General features: G+C 40.7%; 1 protein-coding gene across 1 annotated transcript; it reads left to right on the top strand.

Moving 5' to 3' along the window:
* The first annotated feature begins 2,473 nt into the window (after positions 1 to 2,473).
* slc6a16a (solute carrier family 6 member 16a) lies at positions 2,474 to 21,957 on the top strand. Its single transcript, XM_071533299.1, has 12 exons — positions 2,474 to 2,694; positions 13,282 to 13,507; positions 13,795 to 13,952; positions 14,725 to 14,851; positions 15,661 to 15,836; positions 15,975 to 16,085; positions 16,390 to 16,631; positions 17,391 to 17,571; positions 18,374 to 18,575; positions 18,963 to 19,122; positions 19,294 to 19,456; positions 20,371 to 21,957. Exons 1-12 carry the CDS (start codon positions 2,692 to 2,694, stop codon positions 20,716 to 20,718), a joined length of 2,097 nt encoding a protein of 698 aa, XP_071389400.1. The 5' UTR covers positions 2,474 to 2,691; the 3' UTR covers positions 20,719 to 21,957.
* The last annotated feature ends 2,365 nt before the right edge of the window (positions 21,958 to 24,322 follow it).

Genomic DNA, 24,322 nt, shown 5'->3' with positions numbered 1-24,322 from the left:
GGTATGTCTTAAATGTTGTATCCCTATACAGGTCATTAATCACACATATACCATTCCCCTGCCAATTATCCCAAATAAATGAACGTTTCCCTATCCGGACCTGTGGGTTATTCCATATGGAAGAATAAACCTGCCTGTACTGAGATCTTCCCAGCATTTTATGTACTTTAGACCACACCCAATTGGAATGTTTCAATATGGGGTTTTTCATCCCATCTATTTGTCTCTTCTGTGAAAGGGCTTGTATGGGTTTGAAAGGGGCCGTCATTGACTTCTCTACTTGTATCCAACCTAATTGGGAATCATACTCTGCCCAGTGCCTAGCTAATTTGGCCATTTCAAAAGCTAAATTATATACTTCCACATTTGGGAGTGCCAAACCACCCCTTTCCCTAGGGGTGCACATCTTCTTAAAGTTGATCCTAGGCCTTTTCCCATTCCATAGGTAATCTTTCACCATTTGATTATATTGTTTAAATATCTTATCAGGTATAATCAGTGGTAACTGATTATACCTTAAATTGCAGGGCTACCACCATCTTGATAGTATTTATCTTGCCCCACAGGGTGAGATTTATTACTTTCCACCTGTCCAGATTGCTTTTTATTTTCTGAAGTAGTGGTGCCATGTTCATTTCAAGGATATTCTCCAAGTCTGCACTCAATCCTAAACCCAAGTATTTCATGCCCACTGGAGTCCACTTGAATTGGAAAGAAGAAACTGTTGATGAGAAGCATGTTCTAGATACAGGCATAACCTCTGATTTATGCCAATTAATTTTATACCCGGAGAGTTCTGCAAACGCCTCAATCTTGTTTAAAACTAGAGGTATAGAATTAGCAGGGTCTGATATCAGTAATAAAATGTCGTCTGCGTATAAAAATAATTTGTGTTCGCAGCCCCCGCCCCATACACCCCTAATACCTATCTCCGCTCTTAGTGCCGCAGCCAGTGGTTCTAGAAATAAGGTGAAGAGCAGAGGACTGAGAGGATCCCCCTGTTTTGAACCCCTTGTTAGGCCAAAGAAGGGAGACATCAGACCATTAGTTAAAACAGATGCTTTTGCCTACCTGGTCTGTGTGTATTACATGTGGTAACACCCTCTCCAGCCTTGTTGCAAGGACTTTAGTAAGTATCTTACTATCCACATCAATCAAACTTACAGGCCTGAAGCTGCTTGGATCAATGGGGTCTTTATTTTTTTTTAAGAATCAATTATATCAGTGCCTCATTGAATGTGTCTGGCAGTTCTCCTAATGAGAATGCTTCTGTGTACACATCAGTCAATATGGGCACCAGTATGTTAATATATTTCTTATAATATTCTACTGGAAACCCATCCAGTCCTGGTGATTTCCCTACTTTTAATGATAATATTGCAGCCCTGACTTCCTGTTCTGTAATGGCGTCCTCTAGATGTTTTATCTGATCTTCTGACAACTCTGGAAGATCAGTTTTTGAGAAAAAGGCATCAAGTTTGTCTGGCGATGGATTCATTTCAGATGTATAAAGCCTAGTGTAGAAATCCTGAAATACTTCATTAATTTCCTTAGCACTGGTTACCACATCCCCATTTTTGTTTTTTATTGCTGGTATTACAAAACTAGCATCTTTCTGTTTCAATTGTCTGGCAAGCAGCTTACCCGCTTTATCCCCACTTTCATAAAAATTACTATTCAGCCTGAACATTGCATATTCAACTTTTTTGTTGTACAGATCATTTAGTTGAAATTTCAGTTCACAAACTTGCTTCAAAAAAGTGTCAGTATGGTTATCTACTAATGCTCTTTTTAGTGTCTTTATTTTGAAGGCTAATTCCTCAGTATGCCTTTACATGTCTGTTCTGTCTTCAAGTAGCCTAATCTAATTGAAAACTAATCTCCCAGTATCAAACTAACTTGTAGGCTACTACTATTTCAGTAGTATAAACAAAACGTGTAACAAGGCGGGGCAAGTGTGGGAGCAGCGGGGTGAACAGCCAACATTGTTGTCACGTTTATATGTATACAGTAGCCTATATACGTTTTATTTTATTTATAGGCAGCTGATGTAGGCTAGATGATGCAGAAATGACAACATGAGTAGAAGAGGATGTTTTACATAATGTATTGTCGTCGAAATGTAAAATGATTGTCTCTGTTCCTAACCCATACTGTGAAGGCGTTAATACCTAGACATGCCATCCATTGGCCGAGTTATGACCCTTTCCATAGCCGCACAGCTGTGCAGGAATGAGCATGCTATATATGTCAGGAGTCAGGACAGGAATAGCCTTGATTACAATCACTGGTTTGTAAAACGTATCCTTGCAGTAGTCTGTCCTCTTGTCTTGTAGCCTACAGTCCACTGTAGTGTATATCCTTGACCGTTTTGGGGAAGGGCAGGGCATTAAGATGAGGATCAGCCCCTTCGGTCTTTCCATTGGCTCCAGCTCAACTTCTCAACTTCTTGGTTGGCGACGGCAGAGTTTGGTCCTACAAAACAACGTGGCGATAGATTTCCAAAACCACTTGGTCAAGACTGCGCTTCCTACAAATCCAAGCTGACTTCCCCGAATATATTCAAAACCAACATAAGGAAGAGAGTAAAATTAGCCTCCTCAACCAAGGAAAAGGACAGAGTGACGGGGCAGCGAAAACTAACACCAGGACTACTGGAAACTCTACTCCGCCTGGCAGAGCGCGCTCAGCATGGTAGGTTCATAATGTGTTTGACACTTCATACATGTGAGAGTTAATGTATAAAACCCAACAGCTATTGTGCATGTAGCTTCAAGTTCCTCGTACTTTTCCTCACAACGGAAACACATAACACTGCTGGATTTGTGTGATTTACCATGACAAATAGGCTCCTTGTCAGTGACTTAAGAGGTCATGAACAGGCTGTGGTTTGCCTCACTTGGGATAATCTCTCTTAAGCAGATGTTATTCGATACATTTATAAGAATGTCAGCCCATGCCGGAATGCCATACGAAAATGTATTTTACATATACTTTACAGTATGTTTAAAGACAGCCTGTTTCAAAACCTTCAACTTGCCTGTGTAATATTCACGTCAAATACATTGATAGGAATGTTAGAACAGTGAGATGGTAACACGTTACTCTGTGAACCAGTAATCCCTTAAAATAGGCTAACCTTACATTTTAATTAATTTACATGAATTCACCCCTTAATTCTGCAAAACCCCCTTGAAATTAATTAAGGGAGTTATTCATGGAGAAGATGGAATCGAAACCTCCTTAAACACTCCCTTAATCTTGACGCTTTACTTTCTAATTAATGTAAAATTAAGGGAGACAGGAACTTTTCCATTAGTAACTCATTAATAACCCTGTAAACCATGCATAAAAGGCATGAAAGATCAAGTCAAATCATAAAGCTATGTTATTTTCAGGATAATTAATGTAATGGATTGTAATTATGTAATGGAGAAATTAAGGACATTTCAGGGATAAAATGAAGGGGTTTGGTTTCGTATGAGGGGTTGAAGTAACAAAAATCAAATGATAAATGCATGTGAACTCAAAAAGACACTGATAAGTGGCTTGATAAATTCAGAGGAGATTGGATTAAATTGGTCAGTGATTTATCATTTACCTGAGTAATTTTTATTACTTCCGCCCATTTATCATTTACCGCAAGTAATTTTTGTTACTTCTGCCCCAAGTAAGTAATTTTTTTTTTTTTTATTATTATTTATAGTTACTTCCGCCCTCACACCTGAACGTGTGAGGGCGGAAGTAACAATAACTAAGTAGCTCCTGCATTTTCATCAAATCACTTAACAATTTATCACTCAGTTTATTTATCACTCAGTTTGTCAATTCATATGCATTTTCATCACTCGTTTTCAATTCACAAGCATTTTCATCACATTGATTTTTACCATTTGATTTTTGTTCAACCCCTTCGACCCCTCATAGTTTCGTAGTGTTATTTCTATTGGATGCTTAACGATTGGGGATGCACATTTTCAAAAAAAATCTTGATCGATTTGCACTCAAGTTAACGATCAAATATCAATAAAGCAGAATGGAGGCTATAATCATACAGCACAAAATAAGAATATTATTATGTAGGCTGAGGCTACATTATTAGACTATGTAGGTGATGGAGTTATGGCTCATAAAATCCTGCCACATTCTCATCTCCCGTTTCCAAACTCCAAAGTCAATTAAAAAGGATTGTTGAACAAACCAGCTGAGGTTAACTGTTTTGGACCCGTTGCCCTAAATATTGTTATTCATAAAGATCAGCATGTCCAAATGCTCCAGAGTAACGCACCACATACGAACTGTCTGTTCAATGCCAGCCCAGAAGACGCACTGTGATGGGACAGAGGTCCCGGGGTGCAGAGGCACTGCTGCATTAGTGTTGTCAGCCTTGGGAATCATACTTGGTCGGCTTTCCACCAGTCCAGTGGATTCGTATCAAGTGGTGGAGGGATTTCTTGAAAGTAGCTCTCCACTCCGGTTTCACGGTCATTTGCGCAGCTGGACTAACCAGCTGGGATGACGTAAATTCAAAAAGTCGTTAAGGTTAATCGACGTGATGTTCGAGACAAGTGGGGCACTTTCCAACCATCTCCTCTATCTGCTTGTTCATCCCAGGCCAAAATAGGATGTCACGGGCTCTCTGTTTGCACTTTTCTATGCCCGCGTGACCTGCATGTATTCGCGACGGCATCACTGTGCGTAGTGAGGTGGGGATGATGATCTTCTCATCCTTGAATATGATGTCATTCATCTGGGAAAGTTCATCTCTACGGTTCCAATATTCTGCTGTTCTCTGAGGGCACATTTTCCTCTCCTTAGGCCATCCTTCCTTTATCGTCTCTCTCAGCGTCATGAGTTGTGTGTCTTTTTCAGTCTCTGCTCTGATCTCTTTCAGATCTTGTTAGTCACTGACGGGTAAGCTGCTGTACGCGGTGTGCACCTGCATGTCCATGCCTTCACTGAGGCTGTTGTCCTAGTCAGATCGCGACTTCCTGGACAGCGTGTCTGCAACAGGAATGTCGTTGCCTGGTCTGTGGCTGATAGTAAAATCATACCTCTGGAGTTGAAGGATCATCCTCTGCACCCGTGGAGGCTCTGCTGCAAGTGGTTTTCGCACAATGGACTCAAGTGGCTTGTGGTCACTTTCGACAATGATACTTTGTTGCATCCACTTGTAGCCTAAGGTCTTTGCTGGGATCAAAGTATGCTAGGACTGGGCCTGTCTCTCATGTGATCAGCTCTTTCATTTTGTTTAATCATGGTGTGTATCCCACTTCTGACGCCATGTCTTGTTTGTACACTATGAATATATGCAGGATGATGGTGTGCTCTAAAACATATTCTTTATTAAAAATACAGGTTGACTGTGTACAGGAGGGTGAGCTGCATACACCCAGGGGCTAGGCTGTCATCAGTGTGAAATATTGATGATCGATTTATTGCTTAAAAGCCGATGTCACCGCTGCATGAAGGACAAAGCATCAGACTCCAGGAGCATGGCTACTGGAAGCCAGCAGCTGTCATCCAGGCAGCTGGCACTGACAGATCATAGTACGTACGTACACCCGAAGGACGGGAATACAGACGAAACAGACGTCACCTCCTGGACACTAAAGAAACACACAAACACTGATGAGAACTCCGATCACAATAGACAGCGTACACCACACAGCACCACACCCCACAGACCAGGGAGGTAGCCCCTCACACTTCTTACAAGACGAGGTATAGACGGGACATCAAGCCACAATATGAATTGTTATGGACTTACAGTATAAGAGCATGTACATGGTGTAGGTGGATCACTGGCCTTACGAAAAAAAAATTAAAGGCTGTGTATTGTTGTTTGAGTTATATAGGTAAGTATACACTTGCATAATGTATTATATGAACAAGCTAAAAAAAAAAACTTGAAACAGCTATGTTGAAGTATTGCACTACTAACTAGTTTGTTAGCTATATATGACAACAGTGCATATTAGTTCTGGTTATCAACACTACACTGATAATATAGCCTACATGGAGTGTATTCAAAAGCATCTATTTCTTAATTTTTATTTAAAAGAAAGAGGATGTAATATTCACATCGACAATGAGATGATAACACGTTATTTTTATTAGATGCTTGACAGTGCTTAATTTTGATTAATATTTCACACTGACAGTGTAGCCCTGGGTGTATGCAGTTCACCTTCCTGTACACAGTCATCTGTATCTTTGAATAAATGAAGATGTTTTAGAGCATGACATCGTCCTGCAATTAATCTATATACATAGTGTACAAAACAAGACAGCCTGTACATAACATTCATTCAAAATATGGATAACCACACAGATATAGCCTACTGTATGTTGTGAATGAAGAAAATTAATTTCCATTGCCCAAAGTATATTTTGAATGATTTTCACTTCCATGTAGCCTACAAATCCATTTTTACAGGCTATATGTTGGAACATATCTCTAAGCATATTCTAAAGCAAATGTGAAATGTATTTTTCCACTATGGGATGATGCCATAGATAAAACTGTAGATAGATAAAATCAGTGAGTGCATTCGTGGCTGAGTGCTAGGCTACATGAGTTATGCAATACTGTGGCAAAAAGGTGTGTGTGTGTGTGTGCGCGTGTGCGTGTGTGTGTGCTCACACATACACAAGACACTGACATATGTCCACACCCTTTTCAGTGGCTCTGGGTCTGTAAGTAAATTTCCCATTCATCTCTCTCCACTGCATTTTTAAACAAACCTGGAATGCCGACTTGGTTAGAAACATGCTTATTGGAGAGAGCTTTTCTACCCTATATAACTTCAGATGTGTTTATTAATTTGAGGAATTCTGATTCTCTAAGAATCAATGTGTCCTCCATTTTCTTTCCCTTCCTGGCCGGAAACTACTCTTGTTGTGTCTCTAGGACATGTGAGGGTTTAATCCCAACGCACAACATGAAAGTTCTACTAGGTTTATTTTTGGGGGCAGGGGCACCAAGGTGGATGCAGCGCCTTTTGGAAATGATGGATTTTAGAGTGCAGGGTGGAGTTATTGTGTCCTATGTGAAAATAGCTTCTGATGCCAAAACCATGGTGGAGCAATGCCAATCACCGATAAAGCTTGCTAGTCAACAAACATTACTTTACTCTGGTCTGGCAACCAACCATGAGCAACTTTTGAGGGGGCAATGTTTCTATGTTCAGCGATGTCTGATTTGTGGGAACTGGCTAAAGCTTGTGGGTAGTGTCGTATTTCACAAGGTAGGCTACTCATGATACATTTCTTAACAGTGAAGTTGAAATCAGATTGTTGGCAGACTGATGGCTTCTACAGGAACATATACAGTTGTTTCATAAGCACTGAACACAGTGGTTAGCACTGTCACCTCACAGCAAGAAGGACCAGGGTTCAGTTCCTGGCTCCTTTGTGTGGAGTTTGCATGTTTTCCCCATGTTCACATAGGTTTCCCCTGGGTGCTCCGGTTCCTTTCCACAGTTCAAAGAGATGCAAGTCAGGTGGATTGAAGACTCTAAATTGCCCAAAAATTGGGTGAATGTGAGTGTCTGTCTGTGATAGACTGGTGACCTAGGGTGTTTCCCTGCCTTCTGCTCAGTGTGTGCTGGGATAGGGATTAAGCAGGTAGAAAAAATTAATAAATGAATGAACTTGGAAGGATGTCTACTATCTTGGACATTTCAGTGGTGGCTGATTTGATTTCTACCTGATTTGACACTGGAGCTCCGATTCTCTAGCCTTTAGGAACAGCTGTGCTGCTAGGGTTTGCTTGAAAGTAGAGTTTCTTTGTAGATTTCTGGTATGTCCTTTGTTTTTAAAATAATAATCCACAAGGTTCTTTTTTTTATATTTTGGCAACATCTTTGATGATAAGCGGTCAGGGCTGTGGGGTTTTCGCACTGCTCTTCCATCACTGGACAGACAGACCCCCAAACAAACAAGCATGGGCTGTTCTGCTGAGATTAGCCAAGCAGCTACAAATAACGGAACAACAGAATTTAAGCCGGTGCCTAAAAGCGACTAGAGAAACAGCAATATATACAGCAACATATATCAGACATCTTTTATAAATGTGATAACTTATACATTATTACTGCATATCTTTACATATTGCATATCTTACAGTTGATAGCCACAACCAAATACTCAACCGCTAATGATATACAAAAGACAACAACTGCTTACAGTAACTTCAGCACTGGACCTACGTTAGCATGTAGCAATAGATCACTCTACTTTTGGCTGGAGACAGGTGCTTTTCCTTTTTAGCATGCTTGCATTCCTCTCAGTGACTGTCTCTTTTTCCTTGGATTTTCTGTTGATGCAGTTTGAGTTTCTGTAGGTAGCAATCTTTTCTTTGCATGTTCAGCCATGGTGGATATCACTGCTCATGCTAACTACCCAGTTCTTCTTCTATTTATTCCAAACAACGAGCTGCTGCTGCTTCTGTAAGCGTAAAACGCATCACTTCCTGTGCACCAGAGGATTTTTCCTGGGAAATGTTGCCTGCTCCTAGATGCTTAAAACAGAAAATGTAAAAGCGTTCATGTACTGGGTATAGGTTGAATCACTATTGTGTGATGATAATTGGTGATCGAGAGTAGCAAAACATGTATTTATTTATATAAAAAATGTCACGGATTATTACTTTAAGTCATCAAATATTCATTTTTTACCCTCACATTTACCTGTTCAAAAGGTACTTTTCCATACAAGATAATGTTTTTAGTATTTATTTTACAGCTACAATGATTCCACTATGATTGCACTATTTTGATACAATTTTTGTTCTGTATCTAAATACAGCTTTTTCCTTTCAACATGACAAATTTTACACTTTTACTTTGAAGGCAAAGTTGCTTAACTTCTGGGTTTATTCTGGCTGTCTCTGGCAGCTTGACTTGGCTCTAAGCATTGATAAGATCTCTCGTAGCACAGTTCTCCCCACACCCCCCCACCCCCACCCCTCTGCCTTTCTGTCTTCCGCTTATCTTGAGATGCCTGCCAGATAAACTGAGACACACACACACATATGTAAGACACTCATACTAAGTATTTTACATAGGCTGTATGTGCGAGTGTTTCATATGCGAGCAGCAAAGTTTGAATTGTGTTCTACGCTTCGGTCCCCAATAAAAGCCGGGTAAAAAATGTGGCAGAATTACTAGAAAGGAGTCTAAATTCATACAATATTCATAGCCTAAAATATCAACAAAATTACTAACATATCATAAAATATATTACCAAAAACAGTTGTTGCATGTACTGGAATGCACTGACTTGTTGCTATGGATACAGGTACTGGCACAAAAGCCTTAAAATTCATCAGGCAAACATAACTAGCATTGCTCCTGTTTGTTAGTCAATATGTAACAGAGGGTTTTTTATTCACTTTCGTGGCTTTGGTAGTTTTTGTTGCAGTCCATTTTGATTCGTTGATGCTTCGTTTGCAAGACTGATGGCCAGGATGTTCAGTTGTAGTAAACACAGGTCTTTACAGAATAGCAGTAAATTCTATCACTTTTAGGCGAACTGGGTATTGTGGACCTGCCAAAATAAATAATTTCCTGTCTCTAATAAATGTGTTGGTGCTCACTTTTGCTGTGGGATATAAGGGTCCTGGCCATTCTTCTAAGTTTTATGGTAAATTAACATGGCAGGGCAAGTCCTGCCTTTCCTGCATACAGTGTAGACTTGTTTTATGATAATCATTAAATTAAACTCACAAAACACAGTGCTTTAGTCATGCTCAGCTCTACAGGAAATGTGATCCAATCTGAGCATCTCTGCATAAAATTGTTTTTAGAAATGCCATTTCTAAAACCATCATTTCTGATTTCTAAAAATATTGTTTACAAAATTAGAAGAGATGTTTTTAGAAATTAGGTGGACAAGTTGGGCTTTTGCTGTGTGTTTTTGTGTATTTATTGCCCATTGCTTAGTGAACAGTGGTTGCCTGTTTTCCTACTATACCCAGACATAGGCCACTGGCCAATAGTCAAAAACCACATAGGGCAGTAACCACTCTGGAGGGGGTTTGAGTTTGGGGGAAGAAGGTGATTTAGGGTTAAGCTAAATATAGAGTGGGTGAGAGAAAAATAGTTCAGTAGAAATCTTTCAAAGAGGCAGATTGCAACTTTGAGGCCCACCACCAAACAGTCAGCATGCTGTATTTATTGCTGCTTCTTTTGAACGTGTTAAAAGCGGAGAGCAAATTACAGTGTGTTTTCAAACAGTTGAAGAGACAGTGAAAATAGGAACCACTCCACACTGAAATATCGTCATGTGGTTGAAAACGCGTGAACACAATGATGGAAGGATGGAGTTGGTTCACGCACCAAATGATCTTCACTGAACAACCTGCAGGGATTCCTGACTGAGGCTTGTTGTGTTATCATGAGACAGTCTGAGTGGCCAGTAGCTGGTTAGGACAGAATTTAGGATTCCTCTGAAATATCTAAAATCCTAACTGCGAGTAAGAGTTGAATACTATCTGCATTTACGAACAGTCCTTACATAAAGGTAAAAATCTTAAGATTTTGCGATTAGTTTGAGTCCTGGTTCTCTGGGTTCTAGCTGTGGGATAGCTGTGATTGAATTGTACAACATCATAGGAATAACAGGAATTCTGTTTGAAGGTTGGTATTTTTTCTTTTCAAGATAGAGAGAGATGCCGCTAATGTCGCTCAGAGATCTGGTAGGCAGAGTTCATCACATCACAATCAAGTAAAATTAATTTGAAAATTGACGTAGAAGCTAAAGGTAACCTTGGCTGGAGTGACGCTAAACGATGAAGGATCTCTTGGAATCGTGACAAGACAAAATTATGCTCATCTGAACATTTTTACTCAAAATGCTAAATTGCATAATTAAAAAAATGTTGAAGTAAATATGATAATCCTAGTTTGAGGAATTATTGTCTGTGTCAAAGATGGAGATAAAACAGTAGAATAGAAGCCATTTGAAGGGTTCAACTCCAAAGTCATACAGTTTATTGTAATAATATATTTGGGGGACAAAGACCAGAAGTTCATTCAATACCTCTTAAATTCAATACCTCTAAAATATCTCTCTGAAAAAGTTTTATAATTTTGTCAACAAAGTACTAAGGTTACCCACTATCCTTTAAAAGCTACCATACTTTATTTTTTTAATTTTATTTTATTTTTTGTGGGTACAAACTCTTTATTTGGGAATTGTGCATAATAACATATTTAAACCTTGAACCAATGATGCATGGCTCTGCTGGCTTTAAAGTGAACATTAGGAGGAACAGATATTGTGTATGTAACCAGAATTCAGATATTATGTAATGCAAACTATTTTGGATGCCCCAACTTTAATGAGGTTGCCGTCTCATTTGCTGTTGTTGACAGACTGTGGAGCTCTGCTAAACGTTGATTTGAGAAATACATCGGAACAGCCTAACTCCTGCCTTGTTACCAACATATCTGCTATACGGTCTAACCTCAGCACCGCCCACAGTGTGGACCAATGTAATCCTTACATCCCCCAGTGGAGTCTCCCACCCACTCCCACACACACACGTCAATGGAGACTGTCATAGAGAAACCCCTTTAGCCCAAGGTCTGCCAGGGGGCTGTGTTATTCCCTCTTCCCCTCCTGTCTGTGTGCACATGTTTATTTTGTCACTCTCTCACACTCCTTTGTGTGTGTGTGTGTGTGCGTGTGTGTGTGTGTGTGTGCGGTGTGTGTGTGTGTGTATGTGTGTGTGTGTGAGACAAATCACCTGCTCTATCTGGCCACGTCTCTCACACAGCCATGTACTTTTCCGTAGTCACAGAGTGCTCGTACTTTTCCACTCTCCCAGCAGATACCAGCAGTGGCACATACAATTTATACTGTGAGGTCATGCACCAAGCCATTTTGGCTCGTGTTCAGCCATTTTGGATCTATGACGTGAGTCAGATGGTGTGACTGTGTAGTTCAAGGTGTGAATTTGGAGACTTATGAGGATTAGATCACCTTTTTATCTGGTTCATTTGTCACATAACAGACCACAGCAAGCAATATACAGGTGAATATACTGAAATATGCACTCTTTGATATGACAATTTAATGACAATATTCTTCCCAAAGAATATGACATCATGTAGTTAAACGTAACAGTAAACAATTGTCTCAAATTTCCCCTTTATATTATTTGTCTAAAAAGTTAGGGAGAAGATCCCATAGTCTCACTTCTTCCCACATGGAACATATCCCATGTATTTATTTATGAAAAGGGAGTGCCATATGAGTTACATGTTTTCACATGGGGGGTGGGGTGGAGGGTGGGGGATAACATCCATGTGACACTGTAACAACAAAACATAAGACCTGCCCCCCTCTCGCTCCCTCCTCCAGGCTTTCAAAGTGGTCTTCGTCAAGCCTACTGAAGAAGATAGCACATCCTCTCACTGTTTTCCAGACACCCTGCGACTTGTATATTATCATAGACTGTTCTGCTCCCTGACAAATGATAAGTTGAACTCAGTGGGTATCCATTGGAATGTGAAACGGACATATTGTTTCCAGGGTTGAAGGCAGTCCGAGACCTACTGGACGTATTCATGTGATAAAGTATTTAGGTAAAATTATGGCTGGCCTGGAACTGGCTTCTTACCTCTTACACATTGTTTTTGATTGCAGGTGTTTGCTGCAGCCAAGCTCATTACCAATGAATAAATGGGATTCAGCTACTGCTTTTTTCTTTTATGTAGTACTTACTTACTAAACATGAAAAAATAGCTTAGTGCTAGACTAGTTACAGGCTTGAAAGGGACAGTAACCCTAACAATACAATGAACATGTATACAGTTCTTGAGAACCTTGTTACTATGGAGGCATAATCTGTAAGCAGCCAAAATAATCCACCAGGGAGAAAAGTGTCTTTACCCAATGTATTATTTATTTTCCGTTTACAAAAAGGCAGTAAAAACAAGTGAAATGTAGCTTAGAGTTAGCTATGATTACTGTCAGTAGAGCTGTATCTCGCTGTGAAGGAAACCCAGAGAACAAACCGAAGCAAACAAGTGTGAATGGAAAATGGAAATGCCTTCTGCACATTCCAGTCATAGTGGTGACTTCGGTGTTGCACAGAGGGGTCACAAGTAAAAGAGGACCAACAAGAAGTGGTCCGAAAGCCGGTGATACCTCCATCTAGAGGCTTGACTTCACGCCTAATAAACATGTGTTACGTTTGCTGATGAATGTCCACAGTAGTCCTGACATTCAGATAACACTCGGCTGCCTAAATCTTCTCCGACTGACCAGACGGAGAAGCCTCCGCTGCCCGGCGATGAGGAGAGAAGCTGGCTGGGCGAGGGCCAGTCCGAGTCCCAGCTCGCAGCGGCGCTCAGCCCGGATGGAGTTGAGATGGACGAGGCAGACAGGCCGGCGTGGGACTCTAAGCTCCAGTACGTGTTGGCACAGGTGGGGTTCAGCGTGGGCTTGGGCAACGTGTGGAGGTTTCCGTACCTCTGCCACCAGAACGGAGGAGGTGAGTGTCTTTCCACAGAGACGATCTTCAATTTTAACACGTTGATTTTCACTGATCATCTTGGCAGACCTAAGACAAGACATAAGAAAAACTGTTCAAAAGAAAACACAATAAAACAAACTACAGAACAAAACTATAAAGATATCAGATTTAAAATCATGAAGGATGTACAAAGTGAGTACTTGGGCCCGTGTGTGTGTGTGCGTGTTTGTTTTCAAGTGATATTACGTCATTGATATATTTCTTTTTTATTAAATCTGTCTCCCATCCTCAATCCCTCCCCACAGGAGCCTTCATGGTGCTCTATGTTGTTCTTCTGCTGGTGGTGGGGGTTCCTCTCTTTTTTATGGAGCTGGCAGCCGGTCAGTGCATTCGACAAGGCAGCATCGGTGTGTGGAAGCACATCTCACCCAAGCTGGCAGGCATCGGCTACTCCAGCTGCATGGTGAGGATTCCATGTATTTTTTTTTTTTTTTTTTTTTTTTTTAAACTTGTTCCAGTATCTCATTAAGAAGCCATGGTGCTCACTTCCTCTTTTATCACCTTCCAGTAAACAGGATTTTCTTTTTTATTATAAGCCATACTGTGTGTGTGTATACTTGAGAAAGGATGAGGATGACATTCTATACCACTCTGTAATGTGAGAGCGGCTGCACGCCATAGCGCTGCCGTGATTTATGTGCTGCACGCTGTTGCGCAACAATTTTCTCTACGGCTCAGAGACAGGGCAAACACAGAGCGGAGCAGAACTTTCTATACACGTTGCACACACACACACACACACACGTACATTTGGATGCCTATAATAACCACCACGTTTGACCACATTTGATTTATTTTGGGCTGAAAAGCCTTATTGTGACTCAATAAAGCATCTAAAGAGGATGAATAGGAGGCTTTAAAAATCACTGATAATAGTATAAAGCCCAATCAGAAGAGTCAACAATTTCCTTCCTTTATAGCTTGTGTGGCACAAATGCACAGCATCACATTATAGCTACATTTCAGTTTGATGTTACAATAAACAAAGCTGATTTGAAGTCATTGAGTGTTGCTGGTCTCCACTTGTTGATCAGATTTTTGACCTTGGCAGAAAGAAAGTTTCACAGGATGCATACAATTCAGCAGCACACATGCTACACCTCAAGGGCCTGCTATACAAACACCGATAGTATGGTACTAAGTAAATATGTTGTTAACTCTTTCGTCTCTTCTAGGTCTGTTTTTATGTGGCTCTCTACTACAATGTTATCATTGCATGGAGCCTGTTCTACATGGGGAACTCCTTTCAGTACCCTCTGCCCTGGGAGCAGTGTCCAGTCGATGTAACCACCAATGACACAGGTACTCAGTGTGTGTGTGTGTGTGTGTGACCATATGTGTATGCACATTTTGATAGTCTAAAAGCGAAGTCGATGCTGGTTCTGCCCCATCTGCCTCTCAGGCCCTGTCCCTTCCTCTAATCAATGAATTACCACCAGATATGTAGTAGGATGAGGGTGGTGGCTGGCGAAGACGGAGGGTCTTTCTCTAAAGGCGTTGTTGGGAAAATGGGCAGCTGTGCATCTTAATTGATCACACCGGCTACGTCAAGCACACAGTCCATCTCAAACTGTAAGGATGCTTCTCTGAGCTCACTTTCTTGAGAAGTTCATTCTCTCCAAGACAACTTGGGTAGGTCATTCTCCACAAGGACACAAGTAGCGACATGGTGTTCTTGGTTTTGAGAAATACCCAGATTCACCAGGGAAAGAGACTCCCTACATCCATTTCTTAGGCTGTGAAGACACTAGAGGACTTTTAAAATCCTAACAGATCGGGAACAACAACAATGACTGCTTACTAGCTACTAGGCTACATTTTTCTAGGCTACATTTTGGTTGCTAGCTATAGTTTAAAATGTGAACCTGTATCCCCCTGGATTCTTGAGATCCATTTGTTTGTAATAGAGTTACAGTGGAATCTGTGAAATGATAAACGTTCGTCCGATTCCCGTAAGATTTTCATCTCAGTACACACCAGTAGGACATAGCTAGGCTGTACTTGCTCTTCCGGGTAGTTTCCCACCTCGAGTGTGATGTTCAAGAGCAAAGTTCAAAATGGCCACTGTGGACATAACGTCTATTAAAGTGTTTTCTCTCCCCATCCAACAGTGAAAGAATGCGCAAATAGCTCTCCAACGTCGTATTTCTGGTTCCGGAAGGCGCTTGACATCACGAATTCCATCGATGAGTCCGGGGCATTTAATCCAATCATGACAGGCTGCTTATTGGCTGCGTGGGCAATTGTCTCCTTGGCGATGATCAAGGGCATCAAGTCATCTGCAAGGGTAAATTAACCTCTCTCCTCTTTTCACCACAGGAATCCTACAAATGATACTTAACACATACACACTCTCGTATGCACTTAACATAATAATATGGTCAGATGCAAAAAACATTCCCTCATTTCTTTTTCTGCACCATAGGTGATGTACTTTTCCTCAGTCTTTCCCTATGTGGTGCTCTTTATTTTCCTCATCAGAGGGTTGATGTTGGACGGCGCAATAGAAGGAATCACCTACATGTTTTATCCTAAAGTAAGCACTTTTTTCATCATGTACTTGATCAGATTTATGTTGCACTCTTGATGAAATTGTCTTTTACTTGCACTGAAAACCACTTAATTCACCAAGGGTTAAATCTATAGCTGCATCGCACTACCAGCTCAAATGTAAGTTTTTACATATGTCTTTTTTATTGCCGTCTAATCATAAGTGAAGTAAATGGAATCTATTTAGAGAGTGTGAAAAAGTTCAGGGGCAAATTTCCTAAGACAAAAGCATCAACTATAACCTATAAAATCATTTCGACTCAATGTGGCTGTTTGTTTGTTTTTTTCAGTTGGAAATTTGGGGTGAGGTGCAGGTGTGGCGGCAGGCTGCTACACAAGTGTTTTTCGCCCTCGGTCTGGGCTACGGCTCTGTCATCGCCTATTCCTCCTACAATCCAATCCACAACAACTGTCACAGGGATGCGCTGATGGTCTCCGGCATCAACTTCATGACATCTGTGCTGGCATCGCTCGTCGTGTTCGTTGTGCTGGGATTCCGCGCCAAGAACATCGCTCTAAACTGCGTGGCTGAGTACGGATATGTGTGTGTGTGTGTGTGTGTGTGTGTGTGTGTGTGTGTGTGTATATTAACTTCAGGTGTCCATTGCTGGCCATTTTTTCTAGTGCTGGTAAGATTTCAGCCTTCCTGTCGACTGTCAACTATCTAAAACATCAACAGTAAACATCAGGTTTTGGTCTCAGTTCCTCAGAATCAAACAGCAAGGGCTTCTTTCCAGACTCACTATATTGCATGGATGTTCAGCAATCATACAGGGAGAAACACATCATAGAAGAGGATAAGATACTAATAAAAAAAACAGTAGCCTCAATAGACCAGAATCCAATGCAGCCACAAGAGATGTTATGTTTTGAGACTCACTGTTTTTCAACTCGAAAAATGTACTAAGCTATCACTATCGCTATTGCTCTCTCCACCTACACGTACTGAATGAAACAAGTTCAGGCTGTGCTATGGGCATTGTTGAAAGGCATTCTGGGAAGTGTAGGAAATCACTAGCTCAAGCAGAAGTAGACAAGGGTCGAGGGAAAGTGGGTACACCAAAACAGTAAATAACAACACTTACATCACAAAAAACCTTTAAGTCAGCTGTGTGCAGTTACATATCTAATTTACCTACAAACAATAAAATCATGAGTAACATATTTTTCTGCATTAATTCCTGACATTTTAAATGATTGCCATGATTGCCATTCATAGTGAGAGTGAGAGCCAGCTCTCGGCAGATGTGACCTTTTTGATTATCTATTTTCCTATTTCGACCCCGCCCAGAAATCTTGGTCTTCTAAGCAACATGGCTTCCCATGGATCTAACCAGCACTGGTGGCCTTGGTTCAACATGACGGACCCCGGCTCGGTGCCCTTAGCTGAATACAGAGAGTGGTACAGTCACTACGGCTCCCTGGTGGGTCCAAACATCACTGACTGTGATCTGGAGGAGGAGATGAATAAGGTAAGCTTGAGAGTGACGCTGTAAATAGATCTACACCATGTGCCTGCTGTAGCACATGCTCAACGTTTCATGTCTAATTCTTTCAAGTCAAATACACTAATGCCATCAGTCAGTCAGTCAGTCAGTCAGGTAATGCTAGTGAGATGATGCGCTTCATCAGATGGCCTCTAGAGGGCATCTTTGACTGACACAAAATCAAAAGTTGGTCAGTGTATAGAACTGGATCTAATTTAATCTCTAATGCGCATGACATCATGTCTGTCATTTGGAGATGTACAGACAGCAGACCAGCAGCACTGAACTCAATCCACAGAGTCTCCCGGTGTGAAAACCAAAGTGAAACACAGTCAGTAACGGGGATTTGCAGACAGTAACTCGTCTTCGCTGCCCTACAAACTTTAGCGGGAGGTGACGTCATCTTGTGGTATTTAGGCAACATTAGTGGAATTAGGTAATTTAACTGTCGCACTGCTTCAGTGCATAGAATTGAACACACGCCGTGGGTCTGTACAGGATCTGTACTTGTTTGTCCCTGGACTTGTGCTGGTTATGAGTTTGCTTCATCTAATCTACTGTTTGTTTGTTAAACCATATTGTTTTGGGAATGTTTATTCTTTGACAGCAGATTGTGCATGGAGCTACCAAGCATTTGCTTGTTAGCCATCTACATTTCTTTCAGTTGACATTCATGGAGTTGTTGCTCAGGCATGATCCTCATGTCTTTCACATACTGTGTAGCTCAGTTTCAAACATGCTCTGCACTCCCTCTTCCACCTCTTTTTCTCCCTCTCTGTGCGTGCAGGGCGTTGAGGGGACAGGCCTGGCATTCATAGCATTCACTGAGGCGATGGCCCTCTTCCCAGCCAGCCCCTTCTGGTCCACACTCTTTTTCCTAATGCTGCTCAATCTGGGCCTCAGCACCATGTTTGGGACCATGCAGGGAATCCTCACACCTCTCATGGACAATTTTAGCCTGTTGGGCCGCCACCGGACCCTGCTCACTGGTAACACACAAGTCGACACATGTTCACATCACCACTGAGGCATTTAGAAATTTTGTTTGATACTGCTTTGCTGAGGCAGTTTGTCCGTGTTTGACCTACTGTATGTTAAGTGGTGATTGTCAGACTTCTTAAAGCTGAAATATACTGCTAATGCCAATTAACATTATGACTTGCCTATGTAGCTGGGTTGTATTTGTGATTCAGTTACTTCAAAGTCACAACTATTTCATGTTGTGTTTCCTTTATTTTGTCCTTATCTTATAGCTCTGATATAGTAAATTTGATTAGATAAGCATCATAACAGACTGTAGCTGCCTAATGCCTTTGACTTTGCTCAGCTACCTGCTCTATTTACCTACACTGAATACCTTGTTATTTGTGTTTCAGTGTCCAGCTGTGCTTTGGGGTTCGTAATCGGACTGTTGTTCACCCAGCGCTCGGGCAACTATTTTGTGACCATGTTTGACGACTACTCAGCAACCCTACCATTAATCATTGTGGTAGTCTTCGAAACACTGAGTGTGGCATGGGTTTATGGAGCAGATCGGTAAGAAACCAATAGTTCTGACATTTTTTCAGTATGAAAAGTTATTTCTGTATTACTCTACCCTGTTTCAAAATGTCATTATGTAATACTGTAGTACTATTACTAGTTTCATTGTTTTACTTGGATTCTTATAAAAGATGCATCTCATACAAACATTTTCCATCACCGCAGCTTCCTGGATGACATTGAAATTATGCTGAAATGGCGCCCTCCAGTGGTGTACAAGTATCTGTGGAAGTATGTTTGCTTGCTGGCGATGGTTGGTCTCCTGGCTGCCAGTCTGCTGCGCATGGTGTTCAAAAGGCCCACATACACCGCCTGGAATCAAAGCACAGTAAGATACTGGAGCGCTCATCTCAAAAATAGGCTGCTTTAGCTTACAAAGTACATTTGCACATTGGGACACAATGTGAATAAGTAGATAATATGAATAGGTAGTAATACACTCGCACATTTGCTTCAATGTGAATCTGTCAATGAAGATGCTGTATCTTTATCTTTTTATTTATCCGGTCTATTTTCAATATGTTTGCTGTTGTAATCATTTTGCTGTAATTATTTGTTCTGATTACCCTCAGTGTTTACTATTTGTCATGTTCCTATTATATCCTATTCTTTGCTGCTACAATGACCAAGTTCCCAACAAGAATCATTAAACTTTCATCCAATCTAAAAATCTAAACTAATCTTAACTGTACATCTTTTTTTGTGGACACTAACAAAATATTTACTATTTAAGTAATTTGCACTTTTATTATGCTTAGTTCCAATATGATATATGAGATGAGATTCACATCAAGAATTGACATGTTTGTTTTTTTGTTGTTGTTGTAATGGTTTATGACAGTCCAGCCAGTATTTGTGAGCACGAATAAAAACAAGTGTCAGTGTGCAGCCTGGAGCTGCTCCACTGAGTTGGAGACTGACTGTGTGGACTCATACAGTGTTTGCCTGGATGTGAGAGAGCTTCATATGACAGCAGTGCTTAACCAGAAATTTTACTCTTAACAAAATCAATATGGTGCTGTCATAGTTAACTTTTCCATCTTTTCCAACCCACTCTGCTCTCATTTCTTTCTAGAGGAGCCATTTACATTTCAAACATGAAATTAAGTGGTATTGTCCTTAAAACCAAGTGAAAAGCTGAGAAAACCAAACCATTACTCCTCACTGCCTCCCACTCCTCAAGCTCTCCTCTGTGCCTGTCCATGCTTCCCTCTGACACGGTCTCTCTCCTCCTCTCTTTAGGGATCTGAGATGAGTCTGCAGTATCCCAGCTGGGCCCTGGCTATGATTGGCCTGCTCATCCTCCTCGCCTGCTTGCCCGTGCCGATCGGCTACATCCATTCCATGCTGCAGAACCGCGGGCGTCCCAGCGCCGGCCCCGAGGAGGGAGGCGGCCAGGAGATGCACCGCGAGATGTACAGCAAGTGCGAGTCGTCCGAGCAGCTGGACTCCGGCTCCCGGCGCGCCCCCTCCGAGGAAGACGACACCCGTCCCAGGACTAGCTTCCTGCCGCTGGGCACCGACCACTACAGGCTCCTCCCCCAGCAGGAGGACCTGGAGGACGAGGAGGAGGAAGATACAGGGGTGTGAGCGGCATGGGAGCGGGGAGGTAGTTGTTTGTGAAAGGAGGAAATAGTTATTTAAATGTTGAGCCTCAGAGTGTTAGAGAGACACGGGGAAAAGAGATTGCAAGGTGAAGGAAGAACGGCAATAAGCAGAATTATTCTTTATCTGAGAAAGACTGGGTAGCAAATCTCTATATTGTTGATATAGCTGGACAAGCCAAAGTAATCTTAATTATTTATATTATTTAAGAAACATTATGGATACCCAATGTGCTAATGTTCACATAACGAGCAAAACAAATGCCTTGTACAGTTATGGAACGTGTAGCTCAGTTATGGAATATAGTTATGGAAAGTATCGCTCAGGTGCCTCATTAGAAAACGGCACTAATTCCATGCTTGTATCAAGGGTTTATACAGATACCTCTGAAATTACTGACAACTGTCAAGTGTGCAGCTTAGTTTCATTTCAAATATGACTTCACTCTATTGAAAAGCAAATACTGAAAGAAAAGTGTAGAGGGCATCTAGCAAGCTCTTTAATCTCCTTCTTTCTAGCTCTTTAAACTCCTTCTTTCTAGCTCTTTAAACTCCTTCTTGTAGGCTACACATTAGTTAATTTGTTTTCTTGTTGAGACTAGTAGCAGGTCTGGCACCCACGGCTATTAGAAATACATATTTTTCCAAGAACCTGTGATAAAAACTTTGATTACACTAAAAAGGAAATGGCTGCTAGATTCAAATGTATGGAAGGTTTCAGGATAAGAGATGAACACCAGCCACCAGCCAGATGCTGGTCAGTCCTGACTGTGACAAGGAGGTTTGTTTACTGTACCAGCCACTTGACAGGGAGCCACATATCATTTGGAGGTCACACTCCAGTTGGCTGGTAAAATGGTGAAAGTGGCTGGTGAATTTTGGGATGTACCAGCCACTGTGGCCTTGGGACAACTGTCCAGTGTCAGAAGGTTCAGTCAGCTGGCTAGAAACTCTTGAAATAATAAGTGGGAGCAGGAGAAGTGGGAACAAGTTACCGACCCCAAAGTCTTTATCAGTAACTTGGTTATAATACTTTCAGTTGTTACATATAAAAAGCTGCCAGTGAACACTGCAAAGATATAAACATGGTGCATCTGTCATAAGTAAATGTTGACCTGTATGTTTCAGTCCTGTTGTGGACTGAAGACACATCTCCTGATCTTTGGTTCTTTTTCATTCACCAGAATCCAGTTTGTTCAAGGGAATTAAGGAGTATTTAAGTGCCAATAAGATTTCATTTACAGTTTTTTTTTTTAATTGCTGACTGAGTTCATACAGTGTATTAACTCCAACAAACAGCATACAGCAGCACTTTCTGGGTGACAGAAATATCATCTGGGCTCGTCACAAAAGTGATAATTGCCTGATGATGGCAGTCATTTTAGATTTTGATCCAAATAACTTTGAGCCCAAAGACTAGGACTTGTCACATGTTTGTCAACAGCTACGTACAATAATACACCCACCTGCACCTCTTGATTCTAATACATTATTGATGATACAAGTAAGTAAAGTTTAACATTAATCTAGGTAGTCTAAAACCTCTTTGAAGAGAAAAAATATACTAACATTAATAAAATAATAATTCCATAATTTCTCAACTGCTAATATCACTTTGAAATCGCTTTGATGCTCTTGATTAAAATAAAATAAAGAACCCTGGATATTTTGTACAAACCCAGTAATTTGTCCTGTCCAGAAGAGCCATGGCAGTGATTTTACACAACCTTGGCGAAATGTTCAACCAAAATTAAATACTATTTAGAAATGTTCTCACTTTATCCCATTCTGCAATATGATTGTGATGATCAAGGGCTGCTGTATCTATTCAGAATCTGTCTTTGAAAATTTGTTGATTTGATTCATTTGTAAATAGCGATGTAAAAAGCGATCTGCTGTGGCACAGAAGCTGTTGCCTAAAAATAAATTACAGTTGAGGAAATTATTGACATAATCCTCTAAATCAGGGCAGCTTATCTGTATTCCCCTTTGCAAACTTGCTGGTGTGAAAAAACTGTTAGTCTAGGCCAAAGTTATAATGTATGATGGATAATTACTGACAACAATATGCTTTTTTGCTGTATTTTAAGCTGTAGGTCAAGGATGGATTTGCATGAAAACCATTCTGATTTGTGTTAGCACAACTGTGATTCTCCTGTATGCTTGTGTGTCTTGTGGATTTGTACCGTGGGGTGTGTGTGTGTTTGTGTGTGTGTGTGTGTGTGTGTCTGTGTGTGTGTGTGTGTGTGTGCTTGAAGATGTTTCTGTCCCAAATCTGCTTGGAGGAGAGCTGCTGATATGACAGTAAGACCTTTAGCGTGTGTTATATTTGTGTATGTTTTTACCTCATAAGACCACAGCAATGTTTTTACATTTGTCCACAAGTGTTCAGTTTAACTGCATTTCACCCGGAGACATGTTTGAGCCCACTGCAAAAAATCAATTCCCAGGCAGAGGGAATTGCATGGGACTCGGGCTGAAATAAACCTCTAGATGGCAGCACCCGCTGACTGACTCATTTCTTGCATTTCGTGCATTTCTTGGTGGAGAGGAATTTCACACAGGCCCAGCCCATACTCAGAATTTCTGAGATTTAAGTCAGAAATTTAAGAGAGAAAAAAAATGAAATTTGAGAGAAAACAAAATTCAGATTAAAGTCAGAAATTTGTGAGAAAAAACTCTGAAAAAAACTCAACTAAAGTCAGAGTTCAGGTTTTTGACTGACATTCCGAGAGAACTCAGTAAGCAAAGTGTTGTTCAAGTAAATATATTTGGGGTAGCAGTAGTAGCAGCTGTAGTTACCTCTTATTTATTCAACCAACAGAAATTATATAAGATCAAGTTAAAAATCACAAGTTTTATCTTTCAATTGCTATAAATTACACAAAATTCTACTAAAATACTGAATGTTCAGAGGGCTCCTGAGATTGAGGATGAATTCTGTTAAAAACTTTACCAACCGGTTTTGTTCTGCCTGTGACAGTTGACCTATTTCTATATGGATCTGTATGAAGTGGTCGACTTTAAAGGGAAGCTCCGGGGTTTTTAGAAGCCTCGGGACAATAAAGTTCCCTCACAGGAAGTTGAAAAGAGATTTCAATGCTGATGAAAGTAATTGGGATGTGATATTGTTACTCTTAAAATCAAATAGCCTAAACATGATCTTAGAGATGCTCACACCTCCTCTTTTAGGTTTTAGTTTACTAAACTTTGAGTCCAGTTCCTGAGGTTTCTAAGAAAAGTATAATAAATCAGCATTTTTCTGTCACTGTGAAAATACACGTGCTGCACTTGTCAGTGCGTTTGTCATGTCCAATTTTTCATTTGCCTTTCACAATAAATTGGGGACAGGAGGATCATGGTATATTTTTTCCCTCCACGCTGTACATTAGCATTCATTGGTCCACTCTGCACCCTAAACTATAATGGAAATAGAAATGAAATAAAAATTAAATCTTTTATGGATCTAAAAAATATATGACAAAAAATAACAAAATAAATGTGAGAATAGGCCTATACATTATAATGACGCCTATACGTAGACCTATGCATTATGCATTAGGTAGGCTACACGTGTACAAACGTTCCCC

Source organism: Centroberyx affinis, unplaced genomic scaffold (genome assembly GCF_046629955.1).
Source record: "Centroberyx affinis isolate AG114_WGS23_722 - 3 ecotype Tasmania unplaced genomic scaffold, CSIRO-AGI_Caff_v1 ptg002360l_1, whole genome shotgun sequence".
In the NCBI taxonomy this organism is placed as follows: Eukaryota; Metazoa; Chordata; class Actinopteri; order Beryciformes; family Berycidae; genus Centroberyx; species Centroberyx affinis.
Note: the sequence above shows the minus strand (reverse complement) of the source record. Positions and strands in the feature narration are given on the sequence as shown.